Source organism: Eulemur rufifrons, chromosome 3 (genome assembly GCF_041146395.1).
Source record: "Eulemur rufifrons isolate Redbay chromosome 3, OSU_ERuf_1, whole genome shotgun sequence".
In the NCBI taxonomy this organism is placed as follows: Eukaryota; Metazoa; Chordata; class Mammalia; order Primates; family Lemuridae; genus Eulemur; species Eulemur rufifrons.
The window spans coordinates 59,889,234-59,915,220 of record NC_090985.1 but is presented as its reverse complement, the minus strand read 5'-3'; the positions used below and the strand labels follow the sequence as shown (position 1 = coordinate 59,915,220).

Below are 25,987 nucleotides of genomic sequence, written 5' to 3'. Positions count from 1 at the left end.
AAAAGAAAATAACTGCCAATCTGTAATTCTATGTTCAGTAAAAATACTGTTCCAAAAATGAAAACAAAATAAAGATGTCATAAATAAACAGACAAAAACAGAATTCATCACCAGCAGACCTATACTAAATGAAATATTAAAGGGAGGCCCTAGACAAAAGCAGGGTGGAGTAGGAAAAAATGGAAAGCATAATATACAGGTAAATATTAATAAATATTGATTGTAAAATATAATAAAAATGAATAAAGTCAGAGGAAATAGTAAAAGAGTCTGAGAAAGAGAAGTCAGAGATAGGAAGTAAACCAAGTTAGAGTAACGCAGCAGAAGCCAAAGGAAGAGTTAGGTTAAAGACAGAAACAGTAATAAACAATGCTAAGAATATACTAAATATATGTGTGTGGGGGGTGTGTGTGTGTGTATGTATATGTGTGTATGTGTGTGTATGTATATATATGTGGTTATATGGTTAAGTGGAGTTAAAGCAAGAAAAGAACTGAAGGTACAGGTTAAAGTGCAATTGAAATGATCTACTATGAGGTCCATGACAGGTAAGAAAGAATATCAGGTTAAAATCAGGGTAGTAATGCAGGGTACACGCAGGGTAGAATATCAGAGAACTAGAGGAGATAAGGGAGAAGGGCATGCAGAGTAGTTAAAGGGAACACTAAAGTTCAGCATACAATAGGCATTCAATAAATATTTGTGGAATGGACAAATGGGAGATTAGTGGCTTAAAGCAAAAAGGTTATCTGAAAGGGAAATTTAAGAGTTCAAGAATTTAAAGCTGAAGTAGTTCCAAATTATGATGGATTCTAACATATGGTCATCCCCGTAGATAACTGAGGAGAAATGGAGATAAAAGACATTGGAGTTGGGTAAGTTAAGAAACATTGCAGCATATATTTTATAAGGATCATTAGGGTAGATATTGGAAAGCTTCAAGATGATAAAGGAGAATACGTAGGGAGAAATTTCAAAGTCATGCATTGAAATTTTTTAGGAAGATAAAGAATACTTAACAAGTCTTTAGATACCATTGATGAAGTTTGGGAGAGGGAAAATTAGCAGTTGGGGCAAATTTCAAAATTTCTAAAGTTGTTAATAGTTGTTTATAAATACTTTTTTTTAAAAAAAAAACCCTCAGCTGTAATCGCAAAGCTTAAGTTTTTGCTTATTTCTAATCAGCTCCATTTCCCCATTTTAAAACTTAGCCATCCTCTTTAAAGCTTGCAACTGTATATACCCTTACACTTCTTCACTTTCAGTAGACTTTATTTCCCGCTTAACTGGGAAAAACCACTGGTATGAATGCCCTCAACTTTCTCCTCAAGAGCTGTCTTCTAACTCTTTTTGTTTCTCTGATGTCTTAAAGAAAGATGCTTTGCAAGTCTATACATTCATACGTGCTCAACTATATTCTTCCAAAGCCACAGCACCAATTATTTCCTTAGTACCTTGTTTCCTTAATCTATCTCTTCACTGATTCCATGTCTTCCCTTATGCTACAAAGTTGTTGAAGTGATGTGCCTCTCTCATTATAAAATATTTTTCCTAACTCTATTTTGCTCTCAAACCATTACCCTACCTCTCTCCTCCCTTTCTCTAAAAATCTTCATACTCACTCACTCCTCAATCTACTGCAATCTGGCTTCCATGTCAATGACACCGATCTGTAAGATCACTACCAACCACATGATTGCCAAATCAATAGCGTCTCTCCTTAATCTTCATTCTACATGATCCCTTATGCAGCTTTGATACTGCTGATTATCTCCTCTCTCCTTGACTCGCTTTTCCTCTGACTTCTCCAACACGTTCTCTTGATTCTCTGCCTATTTTCATTCCTTCTCAGGCTCCTTTGTTGACTCCTTTTCCTCTATCCCTAGCCTAAAAGAAGGCATTCATTAAAGTTCCATGCTCAACTATATTTTCTTCTCAGTTCCCATTCCCACAATGTCTCACATGTGCTATGCACTCTCTCATGACTTTTGTACTATTCCCTCTATGCCATCTACCTTCATTCTCTTTTCCCTGTTCACTGAGCTTCTATTCATCCTACAGGACTCAGCTTCCTTGACTCCTGAAGTCTAGGGTTTCAGTATCTTTCCTATGTTCTCCCATGGGCCCTGTACTTTTATGTTTTCCCACTGGACCATAAGCTCTGTGAAGACAGAGATTGGGTCTACTTTATTACTGTATCCCTACCATCTAGCACAATGCTAAATTTAGAATGAATGGATGGATCTATGAATGAATGAAAGACTTTGTCCATTCCCAAAGATTTAACAGTGAATTAATGTGGAAGGAACCCAAATGCATATATACATATATACATACATATATATATACACACATACACATATATTAATAGCTTTAGACCCAATTTCTTTCCTGAACTCAAAACCTTTGCTTCTAGCTGCCTCCTTGTTATGGCTATATGAATGTCTTATAGACCCTCAATGACTAATATTAATAACAAGTTATCTTTTCCTAACCTCTCCCTTCCTCCTGTTTCTAGTTTTTATTAATAACATACCATTCACATCGCAATCTCTGGACTCTTTTTACCCTCTCCTCCTTCATTCTCAAATGCAAATCCCATGAATTTAATCTCTTCAGTGAAACAAAGAGACATTTACAAGAATATAAAAATATGAGGAGGAAATAAACAGCACCACTTCCAACCCAACAAGAAACATCATAAAACTCAGTTTTCTGACTAAGTTGGGCCAAACCTTTCCCAGGCTACTATCTTCCTGACTCTATGCTCTTAGTTTGCTCTATATAGCCACAGGGGTCCATGCACATTTCTTAGCTGCATAATCTATAGTCTTAAGGAGCTATAATTTGAGATAGTCATATGTCCCTATTCTGATCTAAGCCTACCGTCTTGGTGTAATTATTAATAGTTCCATTTTCACTCTCAAAAACATATAGGTTTAAATGCTAAATTATATGGTTTCCCTATATTTAATTGCCATCAGATGAAATCCTGCAGTTTCTCTAAAACAGAACTCTTAGAAATATTCGACACCTATTTAAAGATGAAAATAAAGGAAAGAAAGGCAGAGTATGTTCCTAGCTAAGAGACAGACATTTGTGTAATTTTCAGTCACATGAATTGAGTATCTCTTCTCAAATGCCAAAATCTCAAACCAGGAATATTTAATTTAGAATTTGGGTTGAAGCTTCCCAGACTTTCCTGTTAAAAATAAATGCACTAAATGATTAAACCTAATATAGGTATTCATTTGCCCTCCTACTTTTTTTTTTTTTGCTTCCTCACTGCCAGTTTATCAGAACATTGTTCATTATCACCTAAGTAAATTTTTTGCTCAAGTATCAACCCCCAATATGATAATCTGCATAATCCTTAAAAGTGGTATACTCCCTCTTTCCCCTGATTCTTTACCAGTCTTATTAAAAAAATCAAAGAACTGAAAGCATTAGAAAGGCGCTTGAGAGGTCATCTAACCTGTAGCATCCCAAACCTACATCATACACATTATTTTTTGTTGAGGCTGTCTCTGCTCCTCTTCACCTTCCCAGGGTGGTAGTGGCAAAGATTGTTCAGGGAATAAGGATTAGAAAACTGAATTCAGTTGTCAATCCTTTGTTAGGCTGCACAGTAAGTTTATAGTAATTCAAACTGAAGTATGGCATTAAAATCTGAATATGTCTTTCTAACAATCCAGAGCAATCTATAAATAGACAGCTGACAACTGACTATATATAGCAAACACAAGAGATGTAATCATACATACATAGACCAAAATTAAAAAGCTCAACACCTTTAAAATCTTAAAATCTTTATAAAGATGATGAAAATCATTTTTAAGTTGATATAAAATGACTTTAAGATGAAATATAAAGATGGTACTATATGATACCTAAATAATATATAGTCCAATTATGGGTTAGAAACATTGTTTAAATATCCTGGGTCATTTGCCTTTTTATTGGCCACCCAGCTCTTCCTTTCTAGCCACAGAATAAATAGCAATGTAGCTCATGGTGGAGAAAAAAACATTCCCTTCATATTCCAGTCAGCTACTCTGATTCACATTCAAGCAGAGATTCACTCACACACAGCTGTGGCCGACATGATTCCAATTTAAACATTAACCTATGATGCTTTAACAACCCAGCAGGAAAGTTTTTGGGAAGGAATACAAGCACTGCCTGTCTGTGATCAGACTGCCTGGCACTGCACACAACACGGCTCTAAATCCCATCTCTCCTGGAGACACTCAAAGGTTATGTAATCAGGAAACGCACAATGGGCAGCTTGCCCTGCACCTCTCTACACCTGTGCCTGTGACTCACTTTCTTGGCGTCTGTATAAAACAGGAGGAAAAAAAAAAAAAAGGAATGTCTGTCCCTAAAACATCTTTTACAGTCTTGAAATTCTGGGAGTTAATTTTCTTATTTAACTAAACTCTCGAGACTGAGAGTTAACAAGACTAGCAAGAGAAAAAGACGTATGATGGATATCAGATATTATGGAGACAGGAGGAAGAGCTGGATTGGAGAGCAGAAAAAAGAATGGAGAAAAAAATTGGGAGAAATGGAGACCCCCACAAAAAGCGGATCAATAGTTTGATAAACTTTTTGCTTTCTATAGGATGTAAAAATAAACAACGACATTTAAATTATTTTAGTACATATTAGTTTGTTGGCATTATTGGGGGAAAAATGAACAAAACTATCTCTATGTTTGGCTCTTCAAGGAAATCTGAGCTGCTTCATTAATTAGAGACAATAGCCTGTGCACAACAGCCAAATTGTACTACATAGGAGATGGCTCAAACAAAAATATGACATTTCTTATTGCAATTTATATTTTTTCCAATCCGATGATATTTTTCATGCAAGATTTAAGCATCACCACTTATTAATTTTCAAAAACATTTTGAAAGTGTATGGTTTTTTTTTTGTATTTCAGCTCATTATGGGGGTACAAAAGTTCAGGTTATATATACTGCCCACGCCCCCCCATCCCCCCCGAGTCTGAGCTTCAAGCGTGTCCATTTCCTAGACAGTGCACATCACACTCATCACGTAGGTATGGACCCATCCCCTCCCCCCACCCCCATCCCCCCCAGTCAGAACTTCAAGTGTGTCCATTCCCCAGATAGTGCGCATCGCACTCATCAAGTAGGTATACACCCATCCCTTCCCCCCAGCCCCCACCTCTGTCCGATACCCAATAGGTGTTATTCCCAAATGTGCATTTAGGTAATGATAAGGGAAACCAGTTTGCTGGTGAGTACATGTGGTGCTTATTTTTCCATTCTTGGGATACTTCACTTAATAGAATGGGTTCTAACTCTCTCCAGGAGAACCAAAGAGATGCCATATCGCCATTATTTCTTATAGCTGAGTAATATTCCATGGTATACATATACCACATTTTGCTAATCCATTCATGAATTGATGGGCATTTGGGTTGTTTCCACATCTTTGCAATTGTGAATTGTGCTGCTATAAACATTCGGGTGCAGGTGTCTTTTTTATAGAATGACTTTTGTTCTTCTGGGTAGATGCCCAATAATGGGATTGCTGGATCGAATGGTAGGTCGACTTGAATCTGTTTAAGGTATCTCCATATTGTTTTCCACAGGGGTTGCACTAGTGTTGCAGTCCCACCAGCAGTGTATGAGTGTTCCTTTCTCTCCGCATCCACGCCAACATGTATTGTTTTGGGACTTTTTGATAAAGGCCATTCTCACTGGAGTTAAGTGATATCTCATTGTGGTTTTGATTTGCATTTCCCTGATGATTAGAGATGTTGAACGTTTTTTCATATGTTTGTTAGCCATTTTTACATCTTCTTTTGAAAAATTTCTATTCATGTCCTTTTCCCACTTTTTGATAGGGTTGTTCGATTTTTTCTTACTGATTTTCCTGAGTTCTAAATAGATTCTTGTTATCAGTCCTTTATCTGATGTGTAGTATGCGAAAATTTTTTCCCATTCTATAGGTGGTCTGTTTACTCTCATGACTGTTTCTTTGGCTGTGCAGAAGCTTTTTAATTTGATCAGGTCCCATTTATTTATTTTTGTTGTTGCTGTGATTGCCGTAGGGGTCTCCTTCATAAATTCTTTGCCTAGGCCAATGTCTGTAAGAGTCTTTCCCACATTTTCTTCTAGAATTCTAATAGTTTCCCACCTAAGGTTTAAGTCTGTTATCCCCCGTGATTTGATTTTTGTGAGAGGTGAAAGCTGTGCATCCTGTTTTAGTCTTCTACATGTGCCTATCCAGTTTTCCCAGCACCATTTATTAAATAAGGAATCTTTTCCCCAGAGTATGTTTTTGTCTGCTTTGTCAAAGATTAGATGGCTATATAAGGATGGTTTTATATTTGGATTTTCTGTTCTGCTCCATGAAAGTGTATGTTAATGAGCATATTCTTGGATAGAAGTGGATTCCAATCTCCTTTCAAATGTATCACAATACATTCCAGGCTTATTTTTTCCCACATTAGTGCTTTTTTATTGCATCCGAAAGCCTAAAAATACCTGAGAAATGAGAATTATGGGCTTATTGAACTTATTCTTGTTTTTATCAATGTCAAAAGCAAAAAAAATGAAATATTTTCCACAACCGTCTGTGCTATTTGGATTTCTCTTTATACCAAAGACTAAATGATGAGAGCTATGGTTAGATTACAATTATCATACTGTAGAAGCACCTAGAAAAGTATTCTTGGTGTGCCAAATGTGAGCACAATCTTTGGGGAAGGCATCTTTTCCATAAGTAGGGGCCATTTGATGAGCTACAGCTTGACACTCGTCTTTGTTCCAATGAAAACAAGAACAATTTCTCTGTAGCCTTATAAAGCAAAGTCAAGAATAATACCAAATGTTGTAGCACATGTGTTGATTTGTTATGTTACATTTCAGCTGGAAGTTATGTTAATGGAACAGTTTCACATACTTTGTTTTGATGTATTTATTTTAATGTGTATGAATCTTTCTATGATTGCATGGTAACACTGATTGCATGATGTTCTGCTGTCACCACCAGGCCAGGATTGGAAGTGAGAAAGAGAAATGTAAAATTTTGGAACTGTCTGATTTAAAATGAGTCCCTCAGTATAATAAGGATAAGATGTGTCAAAAACTATATGTTATGAGATCTTAATACTAGCTTGTAGGACATCTTGCAGAATATATCACCAGGTTAACTAAAGTTAGTAAAATTTAAAAAGTAGTTTTTCAACATAACTTATTAAAGTACTCCAGAGATTAGGAGAAAACATTCATGCTTCAGCATTTGGTATCACTAACAAGTCCATTTTTCTTAAACTCGTTACTCGACTACAACAGTAAAAGACAGAATTCTAATCACTTAATTAGTAAGGCAGCAGAAGGCATTTTAATATGTATATTTCACATTCTTCTAATAATTTTCCAAGATTCCCACCAAGAGAGTATAGGAAATATAAAGCTGTCTACTGCTGCTATTCTCTTCTATTTATGGGCAGGTAGCATTAGGGTCCTGCCAGATGGACTGACAGGATGGTATCAGTGAAGACCTAGCCAGGCCCCTGGGAAGAAGAGATATCCCACAAACCCATGACACTATTTCATATATTCTAAAGAAAAAAGAAGAAAAAACTTTTGGCTACTGAAAGATACAAAGCTTTTTCACAAGGAACTTACAGGAAAAAAGGCTTTATACAAAGCTTTCATAAGGAGCTCCTTCTTTAAGTCCATAGTAAACTGTGCAAGAGCTGGTGATTCTGGAGGAAAGGTGATGCGTTTTCTTTGGTAGGTGTAAGCAAGTGGTTCACAAGCAGTCTCCCAAGGGTGAGAGAAAATTTTAAAGGTGAAGGGTCAGGGTATCCAGCTGTAACATTAGAGGAACTTAAAATGCAGAGGACCAGAGTGATAATTCTCTTGTCATTCTCTTCCTCCATTATAAGCAATGGTATACTGGGGCCAGGTTATACCAGCTTGCAAGAGCCAATTCATAAATTTACAGGGATTCTGTGAGTCAGTTGTTAAAAAAAATCAACATTATTTTAGTCATATTAAAAATTTAGTCATTACTAAAAATTAAATTACATGAAATTACAATTGAAGAAATGTTATTAAAAACAAAGATAATAACCACTCAAAACTCATTATTTCCTAATTATTTTACTGTTTTACTATTATCCATGCTGTTGAGGTCATTTACCTCTGTTGTTCCTGTACGGTGGAAATACTATATGGTGGTGGTGTGCTACTGCACAACTCTTCCCAACTCTGCATTCAGTGATGTCATGCTGGCAGCTTGAAATCATCCATAGTGAGTGTATTTATACCCAGAGATCAGAAATGCCACAAATCAGGGCTGCTTTTTTCCCCTGGAGAGCTGGTTGTTAAAAATTTATCATCACACCACTGATTATAAGGCAAATATACTTCTTTTTTCCTATCATGATTACTAAAAAAAGAGAAATAAAGTAGGCAAAAAGCAAATGACACCAGCTAATTCAAATATTTGCTAGAGGCAAAGCCAAATACCAAAGTATACCAGTTCACACCAGAATACACCAATTTGTAACACAGTTTACTTACATACTCTGTTTAACTGACATCTATTCTTAAAAATATAGATACAGAAAAGTCCCTTCTAATAGTTAAATTAGAATAAAGCTGAACCACAAGAAAACGGTCAATAAGCTTTTCTTTAAAATTGTTTGTTTATATTCTTAATAGTTCTTTATTCAGAAAAGGGCAAAACTAAGCTCAAATGTCAAATTTAACTTCAGTATGACAAAGTAATCAGAAGAAAGAGTTTAGTAGGGGAAAACTTGTTAACTTGTCCTCATGAGAAAGTACAAGGAAGCAGCTTTGAAGAAGAAACATTAAAGCATTATGAGAAATAAAATTGGTACTAATGGATCTTAATTCAGTGTCTGGATCCCAAAGAGACTAAAATCACTTCACAGATAATCTTAAACACAACAGAACAGATGTCCACTAAACTGTAACAACAACAGAAAAACATATTGCTGTACTTGAAGGCAAACGGCAAAGTGACATGGGATCTTCTCAACTAGGCTCAATAACTCTACCCTTGGAATTTATATAAAACAATGAGATGAACTGTGCTCCAAAAAAGCTAAAGGCAAAAAAAAAAAAAAGGTCCCTGGAGGTGTTTACAAAAGGAATATAAATGCCCTGATACAGGATACTTCAGAAGTCATGAAATATTTACTTCAGCAGAAAGAGAAGTCTGTTTTCATAACCATTCACAGCTCTAGTGGGCATAGAACACTATTATATGAGTTCATATGAGGCAGAAAAAGAAAATAACAAGCAAGTTCAAGCAATTCAACCTTTTTTTTCCCCCTGTAAAAGGAGGAAAAAATGATGATTTTTAATGACCTCTCATATCCCACTAGGAGGTCAAAAACATTACTGAGGAGTTATGCCGAGAGGGAATAAATTACAGATGGGGCTTTCTACAAATGGAGTTTCATGTGAAGGATCTTGGGTTTTTCAATTAGGAATCTTAAAGATCAGATCTAGGGATCGCAACATCCTGATACTGAGAGGCAAACTACTGCAGAGATCAATATAAGATGGAGCTGTACAAAAAACAGTAATGATAACAGTCAAACCAAGAATTTCTGGCAATTGCTCAGACTCTACTAAGAAGAACTCAAAGCAAAAGAGAACCTAAGAAAATGCCAATAGGATAAAAGAATAAAACAAACTTAAATCATTTTGGACAGAATGAAAAATCAGAAGGGGAAAACAGAACATGTTAAGTAAAGCTAAAAACAAACCATAAACTCAAGGGACAAAAGAGACTAGGTTTTTAAGATGGATTTGGGTCATTGCTTAAGACATTTTAAGCAAAATTGATTAAGTACATGATGAAATAAAATAAGCAAATACAAAAATGAGTTATTACTAAGCAGTTTAAGGCAACCTAAGGAAGAAATAAAAATTTTATCAATTTTTGGATTTTTTTTTTTAAAGAAACCTTTAACTGAAAAAAGCAAGATATGTACTTTATGTGCTGATATCTTCATTAGAAATCTTTCAGGCCTGTGAAGCCTTTCTGTCTCTAGATAACTGCTCATATCTGTTTTAGATTACTACACATTGATTTCATAATCTAAGCTTCAACAAGTAACTGTATTTTTAGGTATTTTGGGTGAAGTAGGAGAGGACACGGAGATTTCACTGTTGCTCCAGCGCAATTTACCACAAGCTTTTTATTTAGAGCAAATTGGAACAAACTGGAAAGACAGAATGCTGATAATTGTTGAAGCTCGGTGATGGTATAGGGTGGCTCTTTAAGTTATTTTCACATAAAAGATTTTAAAAAACTATACTTGGCTGGAAATCATACCCAAATAATCAATGGCTATTTGTAATTAGGTTTATAATATGTTGCTTAATATATAAGCAGGCCAATGAGTTAGTTCATTTATTCAACAACTATCAGAGCAGCTTTTATATGCCATCTCCCGTCCTGAACATACACGGTAAATAAAGTAAACTGTCTTCAGTCTAGTTGGAAAAAATATTAAGGGTGAAATTTGACATTTAATGTTCATAAAGATATTTTAAGATATTAAAGTGAAAGATTTAATTAGGTGATAAACAGATACTCCTTTTTCTAGAGACAATAATAAGAAAGCAATGGCTTAGAGGTTAAAGAGTATAGGGTCTGGAGTCAGAACACTTGGTACTAATTTCAAGTTTACCAATTGTTAAATGAGTGGCCTTAGGGAAGTATTCATCTTCTCTAAATTTATTAGAACAGGGATAACAATATCTACCTCTTAGGATTGTCAAGAATTAAATACAATTATCCATGTAAAGTTATTATCACAGAATGTAACAGATAGTAAACATTAAATACATGTCAGGTGTAATGATAATTATGGTTCAGAGAAGTTCAGGTATTGGCCTGTCTATAAATAAGAAAAGTTAAAAGAGGATCTTTGGAGATCCTTTTTTGGTCCATAATCCTACAGTATTCAAAAATCTTAAGACTGAGTGTGGGTAACTGGTAAAAACACCAGGAATAGGAGAAATGAACGGGTAACTGTAAGCCAGCAAGCTGGCTGCTGTATGCGTTCTTCCCGAATCCACTTCACTAGCAAACACAACAAAATGGGATGCAAGATGAGAACCCTGCTGATTCTCATCTGTGCTCATGATTCATAGTGCTCAGGAATCCAAGCCTGACTGCTACTTGGGACACCATCTCTCTGGTAACAAAAACAAATAATGTAACAAAGCCTTAATAGTAATTGCGCAGCACTTAAGAAACAACGTAATTACGAAGACACCAAAATTTACTATAAAACTTTAAGGAGGGATGTGATTTTCCACATTCAATCACCACCCACCTTGCCCCTCACCCATGCCCATTCATCTTTTAGGAGACATAGCTTGATTCTTAATGCTGCTGCTGAGTAAAGAAATAACGAGTTCTGCTAGTGCACCTGAAAATACACCATCAGTCTAGAGAAGGAGTACGCAGATCATGGCACTTTAATGAAAATGTCAGGACCACCCTGAAGTATTTAGGTCCTATAAATGCCAAGAGAGAAGCTAAACAATTAAGGTAATGGATGACAGTGAGCAAAGGAAAAACTAAGCTGATTATTAGAGAAAAATCTTCAACATTGCCCCTCTTATGCCATAAAAAGTTTAGACATTCTATAATAAAGACATCAGCACTCGGATGTTTATGGCAGTACAATTCACTATTGCAAGGATGTGGAAACAACCCAAGTGCCCATCAATCCATGAGTGGATTAATAAAATGTGGTATATGTACACAATGGAATACTACTCAATTACAAAAAACAATGGTGACCTAGCACCTCTTATACTATCCTGGATAGAGCTTGAGCCCATCCTCTGAAGTGAGGTATCACATGATCGGAAGAATAAGCACCACCTGTACTCGCCATCAAATTGGCACTGACTGATCAACACTAAGGTGCTCACATGGTAGTAATATTCACCGGGGGTTGGTGGTGCGTAAACTCACAACTAATGGATGCCGTCAGCATTGTATGGGGGAAGGGCACGTCTCTAATCCTGGCTCTGGTGAGGCAAAGTCATAACATGTAACCAAAATGTTTGTACCCTCATAATATTCTAATTTAAAAAAAAAGAAAAATAAGTTTTTCCAAAGGAATCTGTGGTAACACCCAAGGTTTTGGTTAAAAATAAATAAATAAATAAATAAATAAATAAAGTTATCTCAGACTTCATTGGAAAACGTTGTCAAGACAATGCAAATTCTATGGGGAAAGGGCTATATGGTTTCTTCTGGTCTTTTTCTTTTTTTTTGTCTCCCACGTTTGGTAGGTATAAAGAAGCTTGCTTTTCTGGTGCTTCCTGTGGGTATTAAATAAGAAAACACGTAACTGCTTCTTGCAGATACTTTTTTTGTTATTTTGGCAGTCTAGATTATTTGAAAACCCTTCCTCTATAAAATACTTAAGAATACTGGATAAAATATAACAAATATCCTTTTAAATGCCTGACTGAGATAGTAAGGGAAATCACCAGGGACCAAAGTTAAGGAGTATCCTGAAAGCCAGGATGACAAGCATGAGCTGACACTGGGACTGCCATGGGGTAAACCAAGGGTTTGGGTTATGAAGGCCATGGAGTACAGGATACATGACCCAGGACCCTCATGAGGTGAAAAAGTTACACTAAGACCCGCACATGTGCCAAGGTCCGTGAAGGGTTGTACACAAAGTGAAACTTGGAGTAGAAAAAAAATATAATATGCATTTTAATTTATAAAATATTTTTTTTCCACTCCACATCTCACTTTGTATATAACCCATAGTAAGCATATGAGGTATTTTATTCTAATTTTTTATAGATGAAAGGAAACTAGATCTCTGAGACATTAATCTTGTCAAGGTTACATAGCTAGGGACAAAACTAAGCTCAATCTCAAGATGCAGAACCTGACTTCAGTGCTATACTCTGCCTTCTCTACTATATGAAAGTTCTCATGTCCGCCACATAGGATTGTTATAAGGATTGCACAAGATAATGCAGGTGGCCAGATATGGTGGCTCATACCTGTAATCTCAGCACTTTGGTAGGCCAAGACAGGAGGATTGCTTGCGGCCAGGAGTTTGAGACCAGCCTGGGCAACATAGCAAGACCCCATCTCTACAAAAAATTGTAATAAATTAGCTGGTGGTGCTGAGAATTGGCATGATGGTGCTTGCCTGTAGTCACAGCTACTCAGGTTGCTGAGGCAGGAGGATTGCTTGAGCCTAGGAGTTTGAGGTGGCAGTGAGCTATGGTGATGTCCATATTGTACTCTAGCCCAGGCAACAGAGTAAGACCCTGTTTCTCTCTCTCTCTCTCTCTCTCACACACACACACCCCCACACATAATGTAGGTGGAAGTATTTTGTAGTATAGTATAGAGCACTCACTGGAATAAATAGCTATTAGCCTGGACTATTTGAAAAAGAAAAAAAAAATCTCCTGAGAATCCAATATAGTTAGTTTATCATATACAGGTTTGGTTTTCAGGTTTACACTTGGCTAATTTCTCATCTTGGTGAGAAATGTGCCTAGCAGAAGCGGCATGGATAAAAACCCCACTAAAGAGCTCATAATTCAAAATTACAAAACATACAAGAACTCACTATGCCAGCAGAATTAATAAATAGCAGACTTAGTTCTTCCAAGAACTATAAATCATAGAATTATTGAATATTATCACAGCCAGACTCTAGGTGGCCCCCATGAAAACAGGGTCTCCTGGCATTCATGCCCTTTCATAATCATCTCCCCCCAGGTGTGGACATAACATATGGCTTGCTTCTAACCAAGAAATACAGCAGTGGGGATGATATGTATGTGATTACATGCAATCATAAGATGGTAATGCCTATCTTGCTAAGAAACTCTCCCTTTGCTGGCTTGGGGAAGCAAGCTGCCACAATGTGAGCTGACATATGGATCGGGCCACTTGGCACACGGCTGAGAGTGGCCTCTAGTTGACAATCAGCAAAAAGCTGAGGCTCTCAGTCTGGCAGTTTGCCAGGAACTGAATGTTGCTAACAACCATGTGAACACTGAATCATATCCTTCCCCAGATGAGCCCCAGATGAGAAATCAGCCCTGGCTGCCATCTTGCAAAGAACCCAGCAAACCTGTGCCCAGAATCCTGACTCATATAAACTATTAGATAATAAATGTGTGTTGTTTTAAGCCACAAAGTTTGTGATAATACTGTTATACAAGAATAGATAACACAGCTACAAACTATATGTTTAGAATAATTAAAGACATAAAAGAGGAAATAAAAAACATGAGAAAAAAATACAAAAAGGAAAACACCAGGAAGATACGTAAAACACAAATATAATGTTTAATTATAAAAAACATAATTCCTAAAATGATTTAACTGAATGGATGAGTTAAATAGCAGAATAAAATATGCTGAAGAAATAATATATGAACTGAAGAAAACAGATCAAAGGAAACTGACTTATTTCAATTTACAGCATACAAGACAGAAATTAAAAGATGAAAAGATGAAAAAGCTGGAAAGGTTAGAGAGATGTAGTATATAGTCATGTGCTGCATAAAAAAATGTTTTGTTCAATGACAGATTGTATAAACAATGGTGGTCCCATGAGACTGTAATGAAACTGAAAAATCCCTATTGCCTAGTGACACTGTTGCTGTCATAACATTGTAGTGCACACTTTATTCACATGTTTGTAGTGACACTGGTGCAAACAAACTTACTGTACTGTCAGTCATATAGAAGTGTGGCACATACAATTATGTACAGTATGCCAAAAATAACAAGCAACTATGTTACTGGTTTATATATTTACTATGCTATACTTTTTATCGTTATTTTAGAGTATACTCCTTTTACTTATATAAAAAAGTTAACTGTAAAACAGCCTCAGAATGTCCTTCAGGAGGTATTCCAGAAGACGATATTGTTATCATAGGATATGACAGCTTCATGTATGTTATTGCCCCTGAAAACCTTCCGGTGGGTCGAGATGTGGAGGTGGAAGACAGTGATACTGATGATCCTGACCCTGTGCAGGCCTAGGCTAATGTGTGTGCTTGTGTCTTAGTTTTCAACAAAAGTTTAAAAAGTAAAAAAAAATTTTAAATATAAAAAAGCTTATACAATAAAGACATAAAGAAAAAATATTTTTGTACAGCTGTATAATGTGTTTGTGCTTAGGCGAAGAGGCTAAGGGTTATTACAAAAGAATTTAAAAGTTTTAAAAAATTATAAAGTAAAAAAGTTACAGTAAGCTAAGGTTAATTATTGAAGAAAAATATTTTTAATAAATTTAGTGTAGCATAAGTACATAGCATTTATAAAGTCTACAGTAGTGTACAGTAGTGTCCTAGGCCTTCATATTCAGTCATCACTCGTTGACTGACTTACCCAGAGCAACTTGCAGTCTTGCAAGCTTCATTCAGGGCAAGTGCCCTATAATATGTATCATTTTTAATCTTTTATACCATATTTTTTATTGTATCTTTTCTCTGTTTAGATATACAAATATTTGCCACTGTGTTCTGACTGCCCATGGTATTCAGCACAGTGACACGATGTACAGGTTTATAGCCAGGAGCAACAGGTTATGCCACATAACCTAGGTGTGTAGCAGGCTAGACCATCTACCTTTGCATAAGTACACTCCATGATGTTCACACAATGACAAAGCCACCTAATGACACATTTCTCAGAATGTATTTCTGTCATTAAGCAATATATAACTATATTGAAAAGCACCAACGTTGATCAGACAGGGAATCCAGAATGATAGAATACAGAAAATGGAGAAGTAGAAAGACTGAAAGAAATAACAGCTGAGGATTTTCCAGAATTGATGAAAGGCATGATTCTTCAGATTCTAGAAGCAACTTAAACCCAAGAAAGATAATTGTAGTAGACACATTGAAGTGAAATACAGAACACCAAAATCAAAGAGAAGATTATAAAAACAAACAGTGAGAAAAAGCATCTTCCCACAAAGGAGCAACAACATACTCTTCAGTAACAGTAAAGAAGCCAGAAGACAATAAAAAAAATATCTTCAAAGTGCTGAGAGAAAACTGTCAACCTAAAGTTTTATATGCAGCTAAATCATCAATAAGAGAATATAATAGACATTTTTAGACAAATAAAAGCTGAGATCATTTTACCACTAGTAGACGCTAATGAAAAAAATACTAAAGGATATTCTTCCCAAAGGAAGGAGATGCAAAAAGCAGCAGTAAGCAAAAAATTTGTTTGTGAATAAATTGAAATGAATATTGACAGTACTTAAAAAAAGATGGCTACTTGGAGGGTACAAAACAAAATTAACAAAAATACTATACAAAAATTATATGTAAAATGGGCAAAGTATGGTAAAATTAAAGTGTTCTAAGATCCTTGAATTGTTTTGTAGGAGGATAAAGATAATGATTAATTTTAGACTTTACTAATTTCAGTATGCATGTTAAAATTATAAGGGTAAAAATAGAAATAGAATGTATAATTTATAAATCAGTAGAGGAAAATAAAATGTAAAACATTATCACTACCTACATTTTACAGAACATGAAACCAAGGCTTATTAAAACTGACTGACATGACAAAGTTTACCCAGCTAGTAACTAGTAGAATGTGACAAATCCATGTCTTTCAACTCCCAAGTTCTGTGATTTTTTTTCCTTCTATGTCATATAGCCTCTGATCTAGGTGATACACTAAAATAATAGTGTTGCCCTGATGTCCAATTCAATAAGGCAAAAATCTCACACAGCTGCAAGAACGTCATTATATTACACAGTACTTTCTGGTAAAAGTGCTGTGAATTTACCTAGCAATTCTCTTACTTCTCATTTCCATTTCATTCTTACCTACCTCTTCACTCACTAATTCTTACATTTTTCCATATAATTCTTCTCCTAGATTCTAATTTTTACTATTTTTTCTCTCTTCCTCTTTCTCATTTTTTATTAAATTTTGTATGTATATATTTGTAAACGTGTATATAATTATATTTATGTATTATACATGTTCACTTAATTTAATTCTCAATATGTGTGCTATACAGACTGGTAGATTCTAAATGCATAGCTTTTGTTGGGATACAGTTTCTTTGAAAGATTCCACAAGTTACCAGGCAGTGGTACCCAGGTCTGTTTGATTCTATTGTAGTACTCTCACTGAAGCAAGTATGTAATGTCAAAAAAGCTGTAGAACTATCTTTGGTAACAATCTAGCCTCCAAATCTTAGCAAGGGGATATGATCCCCTGGCAAGCTAATGTTAACGTCAAAGATTTTGTCTCTACCCTATGGTGGTGATTCCCTTTCTCCTTGCCAAGACCATTTAAATTGGTTTCTAACTGTGTACTATTCTATCTTGAAGCCATGCAATGAAATCTTCAGGATGTGCCCAAGATAGGAGTTCAAACTCTTGGACTCCTTAGTCACACAAAATCACTGTTACTAACATCCCTACTCCTACATCTAGTCTGCCTACAGATATTTCTACAGTATTTCATGGGGCAATAAAACTTCAGTGTATTTGTATACAGTATCATGTCAGTCCCCTGAAATCAACTCTTAGTCTCCTAGCATGCAACTTGGTGGATATATTAAAACAATATAAAATCAAGTTCATAGCAACTTTAACATAATGCCAGTTGATTATATTCTGCCCTTGGCATTATCAATCCAAAGATCTATATTGTAAATGCACCCTTGAATAAAGCAATATAATATTTCTATTATAAAGAAATAAATGGTATTTCACACTTTGAAATAAATCAATAGGATTATGGTATTACAGGCAATTCTTGTATCTGAAGTCACAGAAACCTTGAATAATTAAAACCTAAACCAATTCAGGCAATTGCTTCTCTAACCAAAAAATAAAACAAAGTAACCATAGACGTAAGAAGCAAATACATCTAAAAAAAATCACATGGATTTGCTCCTTTTATTTCTCCCTGTTGATCCCTGAAAGCAAATGTCTCCATTGTTCTCCTTCTCTCACCCTGCTTTGATTCCTCAAAAGAGTACCTAGAAAAGGATAAAAAGTTTATAGGCCTTGATAATCCCAAAACAGGGCAATCCAACTCTGAATAACCAAATCTGTGTCCTGTTTTATAACAATTTATTGCCAGTTGAATGATACTATTGCTAAGAATTTAAAAGTCTACCAAGCTCAAATAGAATTTCCTTTTTTACAAGCACATGGAAATATGGTGATTATTAACAAAAAAACTCCACTTAATTGAGCAGCTGAAGATTTCTGAAGGAGTACTCTTTGTAGTAGTGAAAACATAATAAAAATAATGGATGGTACTTTTAGCAGACAGGGGCAATAGGTTAGGAGAATACGGATAAATAGAGAATTCCAGGTAAAGGATTAATAAGCAGAACAGTCAACTGTGTGGTCTCAGAAAATAGCACTGTTAAATTAGAGATATAATTTCATGATTTCATGGAGACAGATCTGGGCTATGTAGGAGCTGAAGCCCTTATTTCTCACAGTAAAAAGTACAAAGTTCTGTCAGCTGATTTACAAAGCATAGTCATTAATGCCAGAATCAGGGTGGTGGAAGTAATAAAAAACATCCACCAGTGTGCTCTGATATCCTGAAGAAGATTATAAGATAATAAATAAAATGATGAAGCTAGTTTTCTTAGCATTGTTCAGGGGGAGGTCCTCTGGAATGGGGTTATTCTGGATTATAAAATCACTTAAGTGGCAACAGATATAGATTATCAGCTTTCTAAGCTTGGAGATCTCTCTAGAAAACATCAGAAGAGCCTAAGAATAAAAAACTGAAAAGTCAGTTTGAGTCATAATTCTATACTCTTTCCTTCCTCCCCCTAAAAGAGGTTACTCTCTTCCCCTCCTCTCCCTGTAGGAATCCTCTGTTCTTCCTTCTCTATTTTTTATTCCATGATCCTCTATTTTGCTTCAAAGTGGTCTTGAAATATTCTTTCCTCCACTGAGTGTCTGTCTTATGTGGTGTGCAGCACAGAAGCCCAGGCAACAACATGAGGCCAGCACCACAGAGTCAGTCAACATCCTTTCCTGCTCTTTAAACAGGCCAACAGCCTAGTACGCTCACCAGGGGATGTCTGCAGGAAGCTCAGAGAAGACACTGGTCAATGTCTCCACTCCCAATCACTTCAATGATTCATTACAAGTCCACTCTCAGGGTTCTCTTTTAAATCACTCACAACCAAACCAAAAAGGCATAAATTAGAAAAAAAGATGAGATGTTCTTTATTGGAAGAACAAGTAGTTGGCAGCAAAGAGAAAATAAAGCAAACCAAATAAAACAGATAAAACTGAAAACCCACAAATCAGATTATAAAACAATATTCTGTTGACATTTAAATAAAGTAATCCCATGGCAACAATTTAACTGCTGCCTTTTTGCCTGCAGTCCCCGATTTCTCTTGTTTGGGACTAGACACAATTTTTATTTCTCTGTGTACTCAGAGCTTCACACTGAACCAACATTATTTACTACTTACTTGTGCTTGCTTGCATACTTTAAAAGGCTGAAGTGTTTCCTGATAGAAAAGCTGATGATAAGCTTGTAGGTCAAACCAAAAGTACACACTGTTCTTCCACAACTGCAGATGGAAAAAGTACATAAATTATTACCACCCAATTATTAAAGCTCTACAAGTTTCTAATGTCAAATACAAATAACTGTTTAGCTCTTTGCTGTTACCATAAATCAGGCTCAATTTAAGACGGTTTTAATCTTCTACCACAAACTGGCAATATACAAAATATTTATTGGTATTGTTGCTAGAACATTATATTTTTGCATGTATGCCCCTCACATAATTGGCCATTAAAGTAGTAAGCATTCTATTAATAGTTAATGGTTAAAGAGTAACCACATATTTTTGGTATGAAAACAAAATCTGAAGGTATTTTGATATACATAGGCAAATGTGTATCATAGCAGAACCAAACATTATTCTAATAATGTTAAATACTTTACATTTAAATACTTTACATTTGAGCAAAATAAAGACTTTTTGTGATTAAAAAAGAATATTTGATAGGAGGCTGAGGTGGGAGGATCACTTGAGCCCAGGGGTTCGAGGTTACAGTGAACTACGATCACTGCACTCCAGCAGCCCGTGTGGCTGCCAGAGTGAGACTCCATTTCTTTAAAGAAAAAAAATTGAAAAACAGAAAATAATTTTGCTATTATGTGTTGTAACTTGTAATTATTAGAATTATTAAAAAATTAAAGGATTGATAGAAATCAACTCAATCTAAAATATATTATACTGAAATACAATCATATGAAAATAAACTATTGTTAGTCATGCAAGTCAATCCTTGTCTATCTCTATTTTACTTTTCTTTGTAATTTTAGTAGGATAATGAACCAAAGATAATTATAATTAAGATGTTTAAATTTTTACTAAATATTAAGTATAAATTTTCTTGCCAGAGATGGGAATTTTAACATCAAATATAATTTTTTGAGCACTGAATTATTTCAACACCTCTTATTTTTAAGTGAAGTAAAATTATAAAATTAGATTTTAAATAATTTTTTTACCTTGTTCCCTGAACGCTCACAGAATTTAGTAAAGAAGAATCCAGCTCTACTTTCTACATACAAAGATTGCAACAAGTTTTCCATGTCAAATCCTACCAAAGTTCCAACATCTAACATGGTTTTAACCTAGATAACAAAACAGAAGTCCATTATCCACCCAAATACATTGTGATTTTTTATGGCATTGCATAAGAGGGCTTCATAAATTCTGCCAGGCTGTCATTTTCCCACTAGACTATTTTATTTTTGTATCATATTTGTAATTAATGCAGTATGTTTGCATCTGTCATATAAGATTCATTTACGGAGCCCAACTATAGCAGCAGAATTCATTCTATTATTAACCAATCTGATTTCAAACATAAAGTTGAAGCAACTTCCCAACCTCAATTATTTTCATAATTTTAGGTGTCTTCCAAATCTTTGTTGGTGGCCTCTTTCCTACATATTTACTGTTATTTTAGCCTTGAGGTGCTGCTATTATAGCTACAAGAGAGTTATAAAAAGAACTATCTTCAAGGCCTCTCAGTGCTGCTCATTAACTGTTCTTAGGGGTTCCCTCTTTGGACAGTCTTGCCCTGTACAGGTCATGGCCTGCACAGTGAAAATGGCAGTGTAAGTTCTCATAAAACTTTGCTGTTTATGGGCTTCTCTGCCAATAATGCTGGCAACCCTAATACAATTTTTGAAACACAGAAAGCTGGCTATTTCTCCAAGCACAAGAGTGACTCCAGAATATGAAAAGGTATCTACTACTCACTTTAACTCTTTGCTATTTGTTTTGTCTTTGTAATCATAATACAAGTGTGGTATGAATAATTTAGGGTTAAGTGAGGTTCTTATTCTTTGTCATACTGTCTATCTACTTCCCTCTTTATCTGCCTGCTAAAGAAATTCTGAGGTGAAAATTTAATGTTTTTATGATGTTTAACTATCAGAATTCCAAACTAAAAAATCATTGTTCAGCAGGAAAAAAATTCCAATCAGAAGAAAAGGAAAACTATTGTCTTAGAATAAAATAAATAGTCACACAAAATTATAGCGAAGTATTTAGACTGTATTGGGACTGCTAAGGTTTCTACCTAACATATAATCCTTAGGGAATATGAAATTTTCATCTAAAACCTGTACTTTTAATACATGTTATCAGAGTACCTGCATTCTGGAGATACCCTGCATTTTAAAATTCTAGACCTTCAAAACATAACATCAAATACTATTTTTTATCAAGTGTTAAAAAGTTAATAAAAATACTAGAGGGTCTTATTTTATGTTTGAGGTATCATCATACGAAAACCAGAACACAATCATTTTTGAAAATAGTAATCAATGAAGAATATAGCACCTTGGTACTACAAAAGAAACACGGGAAATTTTTGTGTAAAAATTCTCTGGCAAGGAAAAAAAAATCAACCGTTTTTCTTAGTAAAGAAAAAAATACTATGATAAATCAATAAAAATTTTCTAAAATCAGGGAACATTGATCAGTTAAATGAGAAATCAGTTTATTCAGTCCTCAAAATACTTACCTTGGGTTCTTCTGTGTAAGTATACTTTTGATCCAGCTGGGGCTTCAGACATTCAGAAATGTCAGTAAAAGACGTTAAATGAATAATTTTGCTTTCTGACATGTGCCTTGACCTAAATGATAGGGATGAGATCTAATTGATAAACAAATTTTGATTACTTTTGGTATGTATGGCACCAAATCTTAGGAGTGCTTCTGAACAATGTGAGAGAATCAGAAAAATAGCATAACATCAGTTCCACCCTAAAGAAGTGAGTTGAGAAAATGAGGCATAGAAAGACAACTCTCAAAATAACTTCTGGTTGACTCCATTTGAGAGAGTATATTATAGATGCCAAATGACTGGGATGGATAATGAATACGGGAGTGTAAGAATGAGAAATTCCTTCAACCTATATTAAAGAAATGAAATTTTTCCTTAAAAATTAGTAGAAATATATTTTGTGTATATACCTGAGTGTGTGTGTGTATGTGTATGTGTGTTAGAGGGGTTCTTTAGATAGGAAGAATAGTGAGCAATAAATGAAGGAATGTAGGGAAATCCTTGTTTAAAAGGCAGCAAAGATAAACAATTTCCTTAGGGCAAGAAGACATTAACAGTTAAGTGAACACTATATACTACATACCAAACACTGTGCTAGATATAATTCATATTAGAATATTTAATCCTCAATACAGGTTAAGATCCATAGGGAATTATATAGATCAGTTTGGAGTGAGATAATGGAAGGCTCTGGAATTACACTAATTACTTTGGACATTATATTTTTACATTTTCCTATCTGACTCCCTCTCCCATGCCCCAATTTTATAGCTGTAAAGGCCTATATTAGAAAAGAAAAAGATCTCAAATCAATAACCTAACCTTCACCCTTAAGATATTAGAAATAGAAGAACTAAACTAAATCTTCCTACAAAGAAAAGCCTAGGTCCAAAAGGCTTCACTGACAAATTCTATCAAATACTTGAAGAAGAACCAACATCAGTGCTTCCCAAATACTTCCAAAATTAGAAAAGGATGGGATACTTCCCAATGTATTCTATAAAGCAGAATTGCCCTATACTAAAGCCAAAAATATCTTAAAAAAAAAAAAAACCTACAGACCAATATCCCTTATACATATAGAAACTAATATCCTCAACAAAATACTAGCAAACTAAATCCAGAAAAATACTAAAAGGATTATATACCATGAACCAGTGCGGCTTATCTCAGAAATATAAAATTGGTTTAACATCTAAAAATCAATTAATGCAATACACCATATCAATAAAGAACAAAACCCACATGATCATTTTAGTAGATACAGAAAAAGCATTTGACAAAATCCAACACACATTCATGATTTAAAAACTTCAATAAAGAACTTCCTTAACATAATAGAGAATCTATGAAAAATAGCTAACATCATACTTAATGGCAAAAGGTTGAATTCACCCTAAAACTTGGAACAAAACAAGGGTGTTTGCTCTTACCACTTCTATTCAGCATTGTACTGCAGGTGCTGACTGAGGTAATTAGGCAGGAATAGGAAGTAAAAGACATTACGATCAAGAAGAAAGAATTCAAAACTGTCTTTGTTCTTAGATGATATGCTCTTGTATATGGAAAATCCTAAGAACTCTATTTAAAAACAACTAGAACTAATAAATAAGTTCAGTAAGGTCACAAGGTACAAGATAAACATTTAAAAAACTGAATTTCTATGCACTAGCAATGAACAGTCCAACAATGAAATTAAGAAAACATTTCCATTCACGATAGCTTCAAAAAGAACAAAATACTTAGGAATAACTTTAACAAAAATGCTCTCCCCTAAATCCAGTTACTTTTAGTTTTTATTCTCACTCATTTCAAATTTTTAAATCCAATTTATAAAAAAGAGTAGTCTAATACTATTTAGCAATAAAAGGAACAAACTATGGATACATGCAACAACTTGGATAAATGTCAAGGGAATTATGTTGAGTAAAAAAAAAACAATCTCTCAAAAGGTTGCATATTTCATGATTCCATTTATATAACATTCTTGAAATGACAAAAATATAGAGATGGAGGACAGGCATGGTGGGTCACACCTGTAATACTAGCACTTTGGAAGGCTGAGGTGGGAGGATTGCATGAGGCCGGGAGTTTGAGACCAGACTGAGCAACATAGTGAGACGCCCCCCCATCTCTACAAAAAAATACCAAAAAAAAAAAAAATAATTATAGAGATGGGGAACAGATTAGTAGTTGCCAGTGACTAGAGGAATAGGAAGGGAAGGAAATAAATACCTGTGGCCATAAAACAGTGGCACAAGAGATCCTTATGATGAAACTGTTTGGTATATCAACTGTGGTAATAGTCACAAAAGCACACCTGTGATCAAATTATATAAAACTAAACATACACACACAAGTGCATAAAAAACTGGTAAAATATGATAAGGGAGATGGATTTTTATAAATGCCACTTTCCTGGATCTGATACTGTACTATAGTTATGCAAGCTATTGCCACTGGGGACACTGAATGAAGGGCATACAGGACCTTTCTACATCATTTCTTACAACTACATATAAATCTAAAATCATCTCATAATTAAAAGTTAGAAGAAGAATGATCTATATCAATTAGTTCCTCTTCACTTTCAATATATTCTTCCAGCTACTGTCATCTGGCTTTTGACTCTTGAAAGCTATCTTTGTAACCTTATCAATAACTTCATCATTAATAAAACACAATGAACACTTACTGCTATTATCTTGACTACTTTACAACATTTAACATCCTCTTAAAATTCTTTCTTCTTTTGGCTTCCATGACATCACTCTTTCCTGTAGCTGCATCTACCATTTCTCAGATTACTCCTTCTTGGTCTTCTCTTCTGGCTCCTATTCTCTGCCTTTACTGTAAAGCTTGATAACTTAGTTCTTCTCATTATACATTACTCTCTCTCTCATGATCATCTCATCCATTCCCATGGCTTCAACTATCCCCTAAAGTGTAAAGCTTCTCAAATTTTTTTTTACATATAGTTGATCTCTCTCCTGGGCTCCAGAGCTGTATTTCAACTCTTTTGGACATGTGTATCCCAATGTATAATATATCCTAATAGACTTTTAAATTTTTTACTGAGACATAATTCACATTTTCAACACAAAAAAATTTGTGTAAGCAAGGATGTGGAGAAATTGGAACCCAATGTAGTCTTATATCAGCCTTTAAGAGTACCTTGGGCTCTACATTCACTCATTCAACAAATGTTCGTTGAACACATACTACGTGCCAGACACTGTAGTACACGCTGGGGCACTCACCTAGGGAGCACCCCAAACTGAACTCATCATCTGCCTCCTCCAATCCTACTTTTCCTCCTTCTGAGGATAGCAGGTTCACAGGAAATAATGTAAAATAGTTCTTAAACATATGAAAAAATGTTCAACTTCAGTCAAAATAATAAATACCATTTTAAAACCTTTCTGGTTAGCAAAAGTAATACATACTGTGTTGGTGATGGTATAGTAAAAAAAAAAAGGCAATTTCACACATGTTGATGGGAGTATTATATAAATTGTTACAACTCCTATGAAAGACAATTTGGCAATCAATATCTAGCAAAATTTAAAAAGCACATGAACTGTGACTCAAGAATTCTACTTTTAAGAATTTATCCTATAGATATGTATGCGCATATATACATATGTATGTCTGTGAGAAACATAGAAATGTACAACAATATCTACTGTAACATTATTTGTAATGGCAAAAAATACAGGAAACAATGTCATGTCCATCAATACAGTACAAATAAATTGTTTGGTATAAAATGAAAGAACCAGACATAAGAGGAAACAAAATGACAAGAATGAGAA

General features: G+C 34.9%; 1 protein-coding gene across 1 annotated transcript in view; it reads right to left on the bottom strand.

Moving 5' to 3' along the window:
* RGS22 (regulator of G protein signaling 22) overlaps window positions 1-25,987 on the bottom strand; it is a 117,420-nt gene that overhangs the window by 44,046 nt on the left and 47,387 nt on the right. Inside the window, exons 11-13 of the mRNA XM_069465602.1 lie at window positions 22,131-22,242; window positions 20,602-20,727; window positions 19,547-19,648 (exon numbers count right to left, since the gene is read on the bottom strand). Of these exons, the coding sequence (XP_069321703.1) occupies window positions 19,547-19,648; window positions 20,602-20,727; window positions 22,131-22,242 (340 nt within the window). The remainder of the gene's footprint in view (window positions 1-19,546; window positions 19,649-20,601; window positions 20,728-22,130; window positions 22,243-25,987) is intronic.